The sequence below is a fragment of the Plasmodium reichenowi genome, chromosome 14 (genome assembly GCF_001601855.1).
Source record: "Plasmodium reichenowi strain SY57 chromosome 14, whole genome shotgun sequence".
Lineage (NCBI taxonomy): Eukaryota > Apicomplexa > Aconoidasida > Haemosporida > Plasmodiidae > Plasmodium > Plasmodium reichenowi.
The window spans coordinates 1,074,133-1,086,742 of record NC_033659.1 but is presented as its reverse complement, the minus strand read 5'-3'; the positions used below and the strand labels follow the sequence as shown (position 1 = coordinate 1,086,742).

The following is a 12,610-nucleotide window of genomic DNA, read 5'->3' as shown; positions in this document are numbered from 1 at the left end:
ATTATATATATATATATATATGTGCAATTAATATAATGGCTAGATAAAAAAAAAAAAAAAAAAATATTACCAATTTAGCTCGTTCATGTTGAACCATATTTTCCTTTTCTTTACTTTCCATATGTTGTATTTTTTGAATTAACCTTTTCATAGCAAGTTTTTTATTTAATTCTTGAGTTCTACATCATAGTGAAAAAAAAAAATATAATATATCATATTAATATTATAAAATAATGTCTATATTGTTAGTATTGTTAATGTATATGTAATTATTTAAAAATATTTATATTTGTTTGCATATATATTAACCTTTCCTCTTGGCATTCAGTTTGTATTCCTGTAGGTTTGTGTAAAATACACACACCTGATTCAATCTTTAAATTAAAAAAAATATATATATATAATAAAAAATTAAATATAATAAAATAAAAATTTTATTATGTGAACCTAAATTGAATTATATTTTATTATTTTTTTTGATAAGTGTACCTTATTCACGTTTTGTCCACCTGGTTTACTCGATCTGAATGTTGAAATTTTTAGGTCTTTCAAATTAATTTCATATTTTGGTTCTTCCTTTTCATGAAAAAATATTGCAACCGTAGCTGTGGATGAATGAATCCTATTCTTCGCGAAAAAAATAAAATAATAAAGTGCATATGTATATATATATATATATATATATATATATATATATGTATGTATGTCTATTTTAAATTTTTTTTTGTAATTTTTATCCTACTTTGGAATCATTCTTTGGTATCCTTTTCACCTGATGAATACCACTTTCATTTTTAAAAAGATCATACAAATTTATTTCAATTTGTTTGTCCTCTTTAATTATATTTAAGTTTTCCTTTGAACTTATAACTAAGGAATCACTAATGTCCTATAAAATTAAGAGAAAAATATATATATATATATATATATATATGAACAAATGAACAAATAAATGAAAAGAATATACTTATATATAAAACAAAAACAAAATATATAAACACATAAGTATTTATTTTTACTTGTATTTTTTCAACTTTGCATTTATTCCTCTCTGCGAACAATTTGTAAGTCTTAAAAAAAATAAAAAATTATATAATACATATATTTATAAATATATATACAAGAAAAATATAGTGACAAATATATAAATATAAATATAAATAAATAAATAAATATACATATATATATTGTTACGATGTATATTTTTATTTTATTTTATTTTTTACGTTTAATAATTCTTTGGACCATGTGAACGCTTCCTCTCCTCCTACACCTGGACGAAATTCTATTCGTATAAAATTTTTATTGTCATTATACAAATGTGTTTGTTTTTTATTATATAACTGAAATGAATATCTTTTCAACACACTCTTTTTTGTTCGTTCGGTTTTATGTGTGTAATAGTTTTTCTAATAAAAAATAAATAAATAAATAAATAAATAAATAAAGGACATATATACATATATATATATATATATATATATATTTATTGTGATTCTCTTATTCTTATTGTACAGATATATTATTAAAATTTGATTTTATTATAAAATGATGTAATGTATATTTTTATATTTTCCATACATATATTAATATAATAAATAATCCATAGAAGAAAAATTATAAAATAAAATAAATTTCCATTTCTAATATAAATTTTTCACTTTACACAAAACTTACTGGTTTTATATAAAAGTTAGACACATGAACAAATAAGTCAAACCATATATAACAATAAAAAAGAAATAATAGTTTTTTCATAATTTTAAAAAGCCTTTGGGATCACAATATATATGTTATAACCTATCCCATTCAAAACAAACATTTATTTATTTATTTATTTAATCATTATGATGTTACTTATATAGTATAGAGGGTAGGAGCGGGAAATGTTATTTTTTCTTTTCTTTTTTTGACGTTTATAAAAAATGAAAATATATTATATTTTGTGTTAAATTATTATATTAAATTAATATATAAACAAAAACATTTTGATGGGTGGTAAACAAATTATAATATTATGTTAATTTTATGCATCAAATAAAATTATAAAACTACGAAATATCAAATTTGGGGAAAACTAAAACAAAAAATAAAAAAAATAAAAAAAAAAAGTAAAAAATATAAAATAATAAATAATAAATAATAAATAATTAATAAGATAAAATAAAATAATTATTTCATATTATATTATGTGTAAATAAATTATGGAGTAATCAAATTCTAAATACATAATAATATTATCAAAAAATGATACCAAAAATATAATTATATCTAAAAATATGGAATAAAAAAAAAAAAAAAAAAAAAAAAAAAATCAAGCATTATAAACGTATATAAAATATAATATAAAAAAATATTCGAATTTATATTTACAGTAAAAAAAAAAAAAAAAAATATATTTTTTCATATAAAAACATTTGATTAACTTTATAACCTTTTATAAGGTTGTTAACTATATAATCAAGAAATAATATAAAAATCAATATATATATATATATATATATATATATATATAAGATATCAAAAAAAAAAAAAATTTCATTTTTTCAAATAAAATTGTTTTATATAATTTATTAATGATGCCTCATTCTCAAAATTTTTTTTAATATTTAATCTGATAATGTGAGTGCTATATATAATATTTACATTTTCCTCTGAATTAATTATATTTGAAGAAGAAATATTTTCGGCTGAATTTTCATAGTCTTCTATATTTATTGATGTACTCGAGCTAATTTTTTGGTTTATTTGTACGTGAATGTTGATGTTTTTATATTTCAGTAAGCTCTTTTCAAACTTGGACGTTTCCATCAGGGGTGTTATTCTGCATTCGCACTATAAAGGGGTACAAAAATAATGTAAAAAAAATATATATATATATATATATGTATATCATTTTATTTAATATATTTATTTGTTTATTTATTTATTATTTATTATTTATTTTATTTTATTTATTTTTTTTTTTATTTATTTACTTATTATTTTATTTTTCTCATTTTACCTTAATTCCATTTTGTATTAAGCTATTATATAAGGAAAAGGCATACATCAATAATTTATAAGCCTTAGCTGTAATTACTACACTAGGAGAATGAAAATCTATAATCAAATTGGAAAAGTTATCCTTCTTTACATCCTAAAAAAAAATAAAGAAGATAATAGTAAGATGTTGGTAACATGTATATAATGTATTTATATATATATATATATATATATATATGTTTATGTGTGTTTGTGTGTGTTTGTGTATTTTTGTGTGTGTATATGTTAGTTTCCTTGGACATAAAACGAATCGACATACATAAATCAATACACATAATTCATATATACATATGTTTGTTTATGTCTTTCAAATATTTTTTTTTTTTGTTATACCTGAAATATTATATTTGATATAGAATCTACAAATATTTCAAAAATGATATTATATGTTCCATTTTGTGGTACCTTATCATAATTTGTAAATACTTGTGTTGACACACCTCCAAAAGATAATAGATATTTTGTATTTTTATTTGAATAAATATTAAAAGCAAATGCAAATCCAAAGGTATTTTGGAAGTGGTTCATAAAAAAATCCCATGTGAAAATATGATTAGATTTATTAAAATATTGAAAAAGATTATTTAAATAAATTATGGTTGATGTTATATAATTAATAAATTTAGTATTCTTATGATTTTTAATATCATACATTTTTATAATTTTCTTCATTTTATCATATAAATTATCTGTTTGATCATATAAAACAGAATATAATATTTTCAGTATTTTATCATCATATGTGATATCTAAATATAAAAGTAATTTTTTTAAATTCTTAAATGAAATATTGCCTTCTTCAAATATTTTATATAAAAAATATATTTTTTTATTACAATTTAATGATAACATATCTCTAATTAAAATAATAATTAAATCGGTATAACACCATTTTATTATTAAATTATTTAAATATCCTTCAAACTTTTCAAATATTTCCATAATATTACATAATATAATTAATTGATAAATACAAAATGAAATATTAACTTCTGTTTTATTATTTCCATTAATATTATTACCATAAAAAAAATCTTTCTTATCATTTATTGTAATGATATTATTATATATAATACTATTCTCTCTTTTTATTATTTTATATTGATTATTTTCAAAAAAATAATTCTGAAAAAAACAAAAGGAATTCATAAAACTTTTATTTAAATTATAATGTGGTATTAAATTTAAAAAGGACTCAGTAAGATAAAAGGGCATATAAACTAATTTATTATTTTTATCAATAAGTTGTAATTTATCCTTAAATCGATTTAAAATATTTCTTTTATTTTCTTCATTTTCTTTCTTTAATTCTTCAATCATACGGGAACTATTTTGCATATTATTAATATTATCATTATTATTATTATTACTATTATTATAAGAACTACTTGTATCATCAGTCTTATCATCTTTTTCATGTTCTCCATTTTTATCATCATAATTTATCAACAAATCTGTATTCATATCATTAGTTCTATATATATTATATGTATTACTTCTCTTAATTAAGGGAAATTTTTTAAACATTGAAAATTTGCCTAATATAGGAAAATCTCTCTTTTTGTTATCCTTCTTTTTTTCATCATCACTTTTTTTTTTTTTTTTTTTCTCATATTTTGAAATATTATCCTTTTCATTTTTATCCTTACTACTTGTACTATTATCATTCTCTTTCTTTTTATAACTTTTTTTTTTTTTAAGATCTTGCATATTTTCCAAATTTTTTAAATTATTTGAATTTTGTTCAGGTAAAGAATCAAATGAATAATATCTACTAATATTTCTTTCCTTTTTTTTCATTTTTTTGTTCTTTTTATTGGATTTGTTTTTTTCTAATATATCTAAATGTTCAATACTATTATTAATATCTTCATATTTGTTTTCATTATTATCAGAATCGTTTTCCATATCCAATTTTTTCGTCTTTATTTCTTTTTTATATAAATTAATTTTTTTTAAAAAATTATTAGGAATTTTTGATATGACATCATTATGTACTTCTTCATTAGATGTATCTGTTTTGTTTTTTATTAATTGAAATACATGAGGTTGGTTGTAAGTACAAAGTTTTTTAGATAAATACCAATGGAAATATTCAAATATATAACTTTTAATAACATCATATTCATATGTAGATGTATGTGTATAAACATATGCATTTCGATTCCTTTCAAATGGAAAAGATAGGTCTTTATTATTATATAATAAAATGTTTAAAACATTCATACATTCATTTAAAGAATTATGTTTTAATTTCTGAAGAAAATATTTAAAAATATCTCTTTGAATGACAACAGGTATTAATGGATAATTTAATAATTTCTCTGCTGTTATTTTTGGTAATTTGTTAGTATAATTCTTTTTATATATGTATTCTTCTTTATTATTAGCATGTTTATGTGTACTGTATATAGACTCTTCAACAATATGGTTCATCTGAAAATTATTATTATTATTATTATTATTGTTGTTGTTGTTGTTGTTGTTGCTGTTATTGTTTTTTTTATTCTCATTTAATTTATATTTATCTTCGTTTGTACATTTTATATTTCCATCCTCCTTATTAATCTTATCATTTTGATTAATCTTGTTATTCTTTTCATTATCTTCAAATATATCATTTTTTTCTACAACATTTTCCTTTTGTATGTTGTCCTTTTTCACAGATATACGTTTACCATCTTCCAGGACATTAATATCCTGATTGAAGAAATTATAAATTTTCTTTAATTGTTCTGAATATGTATTTGAATGATTAGCTTTTTTAAAATTCTCTGAAGCAATATGATGACTAGATGGGGATTCCATACTATTCATTAAAAGTAATCTTATATCTCCTTTTACATCCAAATATATCTCAGAATCCTTATTTTTTTTTTGATTAGATATATAATCATCGTTTTCATTATATTTAGCTAGTATGCTACTAATAGAATTATTAATACAATATAAATTAGGTTTCTCTGAAACATTTAGATTCTTTTTATTCATATTTAATAACATTTCATTATTTATATGATCCTTATAATTATTTATATTTTTTTTAATTTTATTCATTTTTTTTTCATTTTCTATATCGATATTTACATTCTTATTATATACCCCCTCTTTCTTAATTATTAAATCATCATTCATATCTTTGATAGTTTTAGTTTTCATACTATTATTCAAATGTTCATAATCTTCCTTATCCTTTTTTATATTTAAATTTAAAATATCTACATATTCCAGTTTTGTTATTTTTTTTTCATTAGTATCATAGTTAATAGTACTAATTAAAATAAATTTTAATACTTTTAAAGAATCATTATCTATATTTTTTATAAACGATTCTGAAAATGTTTTTTCCTTAATCATGGTAGTTATATTTATTAATTTTTCTTCTTTCGATTTAAATGGTGTATGCCATAATTCATATAATAATAAACCTAATGAAAATAAGTCCAATTCTTCATAATCATATTTCTTTTTATTTAAACATTTATAAAAATATTGGTTATAAGAATGTACATAGAAATCTTTATATTCATTTGATGATGGATATGTATATATTGTTTTTTCCTTATCATCATCGTAATCATTATTATAATCATTATAATTGACACATTTATTATTACGATCATATTCATCAATAGGAACATTTTTTTCTTTGTTTATTTTTTCATCATTTATAAATTCCTTACACGAACTATCATTTCTAATTTCAAAACTGTTACACTTCTTTACAAAGATATCTTCTTCTTTAGATTCCTTATCATGTATACTTTCAGAATGTATCATGTTTTCAATATCTTCTTTATTTAATGGTTTCCCAATATTTTTTAGATCGTTATATAATTCTTGTATGAACTGTTGGAAATAAGAGGAATTATTTTTATATGAATAATGATAAAAGTAAAAATAATCAATCATATTACATATACTATAATTTATTATTTTAATATGTGCTCCATATTTATCATTATCTAAATAAATATTCTGAGAATTTAAATTTTTTATATATATTTTCTGCTTATGTAAATAGCTTAAAGATTCTAATACTTGTCTAAATATATTCCATATTAAATATTTATTTTTCTGAAAAAAATTATTTTCAATTTCTTTTTCTAATGATTGTCCTTTACAATGTTCACATTGTATATATAATGTTTTTTTATTATATTCTTTTTTATTTAAGATACTTTTTATATAAGCTACATTTTTAATATAGTTCATATCGTTGTTAAAAGGAGTTATATATTTTTCATTTTTGTTATTCTTAATATTATTACAACACTCCTTATCATTACTATTATTAATATTATTAATATTATTATTATTATCAATATTATGGTGATGGATAGGTTTATCTTTGTCTTTATTTTTTGAACCTTCTATTGTATTGATACTATTCTTACTTTGTGACCCTTTTCTTTCTATATTATTAGAAAAAGCTCCTATTAGTTTGTTTTTTTTTTCATCCAAAACTTCATGATTTTTTTTTTCTTCTTCTTCATCTTCGTCATTATTTTTTTTTGGCTTTTCCTTTTCCAAATGATTTATTTCATTCTTTATATTTTCATAGTTATCCTTATAATTCCCATTTTTATCTTCATTTGTTTGTAGTATCGTGTCATCGTTTTCTAATGGACAGGAAGAAGATGAACAACAACAATAATAACAAGCACAGTCAGTACAATAAGAATCAAAAGACTGTACACATTGAAAATCTTCTTCTATTTTATTTGCATTATATTTTAGTACATGCCCATTATTTATATTTTCTTTGTTTTGTATATGACTTATACCTTTTTTTTTATTTTTATTTTTATTTTCATTATTATTTTCATTATTATTATTATTATTATTTTTTATTTTTATTTTTATCTTTTGTTTATCATTATTTATGTTGTTTTCTACTTCAGTTTTATAATGTTCTTCCATAGAATGTACATGGTGATCAAGCCTATTTATAATAACATTTTTCATTAAGTCATTTACTTGATTTATTTTTTTATTATTTTGCTGTTCTTTGTTTATGATTTTTTCCTTTTCAAACCATGAAAAGTGATATCTAGCTAAATATTTATGATGTATTTTGGTCAATTTGGCTAGCTCACATATGATTTTTTTAATATTAATTTTACGTACAAGTTTATAATGATGAATAACTTTTTTTAAACGATTATGATTTATTTCATTTAATATATTGTGTAAAGTTTTATTATTTTTATTTTGTGTAATAACACAATTTTTGTTAGCGTAAAATTGATATTCACTACAAAAAAAATGAACAGGAGGAATATAATAATCTTGTTTGTTCTTTTCTTCATCCTGATAATTTTTTAATATGAAATTTTTTTTTTTTTTTGAATTTCTTAAATTGATAATATCATTTAAATATTCTTTAAATAGTTCTTCATTTTTTTTATTTTTTTTATTTTTTTGAATTTCCTTTTTATCATTTAATATGTTACAAAACAGATTAAAATCTCTATTACAAAAAACCATATGATTGAAAAAGAAGGTTAAGAAATATGAGATATTTAATAAGACATATGAATGAATAATATATACATTTGTATCAATACTATGTCTTACAAGAAATGTGTTCCTATAATTATTAATTGAAATGTTTTTTATAATATTAAAATTTTTAAAATTGCTATCTTTACATTGTATAATCATATCATAATTTTCTGAATTGTTCATAATATTTTTCGAATTCAATTTATTTTCTAAAAAATTTGTTTTTATTTTTGTTTCCCATTCTTCTTTTTTTCTATTTATTTCATATTGTTGTTGATTAATAAGGCAACTATTTATTGAAGAAAACCCTGATATACTATTGAAATTATACGTATTTAAAAAATATTTTTGTTCATTAATTATATTATTTTGTAAATAATTATAATTTTCAAGAGTGTTGGTCATATTATGATCTAAATTTTTTTCATCATTAATTGTTTCATTATCATTATTTTTTGATAAGTACATTTCTTTCAAATATTCATTATTATAATATCCTTTTTTATTATAAGGTTGACTATGAAAATTATATGTATCTTTTATATGATTATCTATATGTTTGTTTTTATTATTTATTTCTATTTCATCATATTGTATACCGTGTTCATATAATATTTGTGTTTTTTTTTTCTTAGATTCAATTTGATCATTTAAACATGCTGCATTATCATAATAACCTTTTTGATCACATTGATGATTTTTCATATGTTCAAAAATCCCATCACTCTGATTATTCATATGTTCATTATTTTTTTTATAATCATCATCATTATTATCATTTTGTACGTTTTTATAATTAGCTAATTTACGTCCGTCTTCTATTTCATTATGTAAATCATTATATATTTCATTATCTCTGTCTTTTTTAAAACTTGTGTCATCAATTCGATAATTCATTTCTTCCCACAAATTTTGGAAATCATTATTGAATATTTTGTTTAAATATTCATTAATAAATAAACAAATTTCAAATAAAGTAATTCTTCCATAATTCTTTGCACATATTTTTCTTATATTTAATGTTACATCATTTTTTTGTTCTTCATTTAATTTGGTGTTCATATGTATAACAACATTTGGATAAGAATATGGATAAATTTTTTCACAAATAAATGTTACTTTATACTTTTCCATAATATTATCAATGTTCAGAAACATACTAAAGGTTAAACAAGTATTTTTATTTATTTCATCATTTATATCAACAATAATATTCTCGGATAAATCCTTACTATTCTTTATATATTCATTACGTTTCATTAAATCTTTTGGTAGATCGCATTTTTTTACATGCCTACAAACATGGATAAAATAAATATATATAAAATAAAATGCATTGAGAATTAGACAACAACATGGATAAAATAAATATATATAAAATAAAATGCATTGGGAATTAGACAATAACATGGATAATATGTTACCCCTTTGGTATATATATATATATTTATATTTATATTTATTTATATTTATATATTTATTTATCTATCTACTTATTTTATTTTATTTTATTTTATTTTTCTTTCTTACCCTGGATTGTCTACATACATAGGGAAAAAAATATTATGTAACGCTAATATCTCTTCAATTTGATCTGCATACTGTTCTGCATAATTTTGTTCATCTTGGTTTTCTTGGATTCCTTTCTTTTTGTTTTCTATAATACAAAAAAATTATAAATAATATATTTCATATTCATATATTATTATTTATACATTCACATAAAATATACATTATTTTTTATATTATTTATATATATACCATTACTATTTTTATTATTAACATTTCGAACTTTCTTTTTCTTCGTCTTTTTTCTTTTATTATTATCATTATCCATTTTTGTTTTGTCTAATATATCAATAATGTTTCATCAGTGAATAATAACGATATTTTTGTTAAACAAAAAAAAAAAAAAAAAAAAAAAAAAAAAATACTATAAAAATTAAAGAGAAATAAAAGACTATTTTTATTTTTTAATAAAATATCTTTCATGTAATAATTTATTGACTTAAAAAAATAAAACAATTTGATTTTTTATTTATAAAAAAATGTTTCTTCATATTTAAATATATATATATATATATATATATATATATAATATATTTGAAACATTTTTTTTCTTCTTTTTTTTTTTTTCCTTTTTTAAAAAAAAAAAAAGTCAATATATATTAAATGAAATAACTATTTATTATTATTATTATTATTATTATTTGAATATGTTAATCTATAAAATTTATACCATTATAATTATAAACCAAAAAAAAAGAAAATATATATGGAAAAAAGAAAGAAAAAGTATTTACTACATTATATTATACTTTTTATAAATAATATAAAAATATAACTAAGCAAAATAATTAATATGTTTTTAAATACAAAAAATGAATATTACATATCATTTACTTTTTTTGTTATAAAATATAAGAATAATAATATTATAAATAAAATAATTTGTTCCGACTTTTATTATATATATATATATATATATATATATAATATATATAACTTCCGTTTAAGTAATTTTTTTTCTATTTTATTTTATTATTTATTTATTTATTTTTTTTCTTTTGTGGTTCTTGTTTTTTTCTGTTGAACTATATGTTTGAGTATAATATATTATATGCATATTATACATGAAAAAATAATTTTTATTGAATATATTCTTATTTCATACCTATAATTTTTGGTATATGATGGTTGTATAAATATATATAAATATAATTAAATAAATATAATATATATATTATATATATATATATATATATATTATATATTTTTTTTTATATTACAGGAAAAAAAAAAAAAAAAAAAATTCAGGTTAAAATGTATAATTTATTCTTTTGCATATTATATATATATATATATATATAAGGTTGATTCTCATATTTATACCTTACATATTATAAGAGTTTTTAAAATAATACAACGAAAAAGATGTAACTATTAACGCGACATATATTCTTATTATATATTTTTTAATATTGCCCTAAAAGTTTTATATTGCTATATTTATTAATATATATATATATATATATATATATAATATATTTATACATAGTTATTTATAAAATATGAAATATATATATATTTTATTAGTAGTAGAAGGTATTATAAAAAATGTGCATTTTTTTTTAATTTTCAGATGCATGTTTAATTTCTTTTTTCCTTTTCCTTTTTTCTTTTTTTCTATTTCTTCAAGGTGTTTATTTTGTATATAAAAAATATATAATAATATATATGGTACATAAAAAAAAAAAAAAAAAAAAAAAAGTAAAAGAATAATCTGTTGAAATATATAACAAAATATTTACAGAGATAATATGAAATAAATATATATTTTTAATTTACAATAATAATAATTATTATTCTTATTGTTTTTATTCTTTTATATAAAAATAGTATACAACACACGAAGGAATAAAGTGATACATAAAATACTTATATAAATTTCCTTTATTATTTTATTTTATTTTTAATATTTTTTTTATAATTAAAATAATGTAATTTTTAAAAAAATATATATTAATATAATAATTACAATGTTACAAATTATATATCCCCTTTGTACTTACAGATATTTATACATAAGGTTATTTGTACATGCATGTAAGCAAATACGTATATTTTTATTTTTGAGGTAACTAGCTATTTTAGCTTTATGAAAAATTGTTTAGATAAAGGAAAATATATTTCATATTCTTATATACATTTTAATCCTATTCCTGTGTAATGTTTTTAAATATAAATAGGAAAACATACATATATATATTATTTAATATATATATATATATGTATGTATTAAGTATGTATTGTTTATCTTGAAAGAATTACACGTTACAAATATAAAAAAAAAAAAAAGCTCAAGACACGTTAAAAAAAAAGTGACCTATAGCAATATTTATATGAATTGAAACTTATTGTACTTTTTTTTTTTTTTTTTTTTTTTTTTTTTTTTAAAAATAATATATATGATTTTTTAAAATAAAAATTTTTTTTTTTTTTTTTTTATTTTTCATTTTTTTTTTTTTTTTTTTTTTTTTTTAATATTTTTTTTTAT

General features: G+C 18.0%; 2 protein-coding genes across 2 annotated transcripts; both read right to left on the bottom strand.

Annotated features, from left to right (window-relative positions):
* Positions 1–70: 70 nt before the first annotated feature.
* On the bottom strand, positions 71–1,758 carry PRSY57_1427900 (peptide chain release factor 1, putative; the record flags this gene model as incomplete). The annotated part of the gene is made up of 7 exons (XM_020115308.1): positions 71–179; positions 310–374; positions 490–627; positions 743–889; positions 1,020–1,070; positions 1,227–1,409; positions 1,678–1,758. Coding segments are annotated over 7 exons (774 nt in total), but the record flags the coding sequence as incomplete, so codon positions are not given.
* A 780-nt stretch (positions 1,759–2,538) lies between these two features.
* PRSY57_1427800 (protein kinase, putative) lies at positions 2,539–10,390 on the bottom strand (the record flags this gene model as incomplete). The annotated part of the gene is made up of 5 exons (XM_020115307.1): positions 2,539–2,835; positions 3,005–3,139; positions 3,379–9,847; positions 10,084–10,210; positions 10,315–10,390. 5 exons carry the CDS (start codon positions 10,388–10,390, stop codon positions 2,539–2,541), a joined length of 7,104 nt encoding a protein of 2,367 aa, XP_019969964.1.
* Between the last annotated feature and the right edge of the window lie 2,220 nt (positions 10,391–12,610).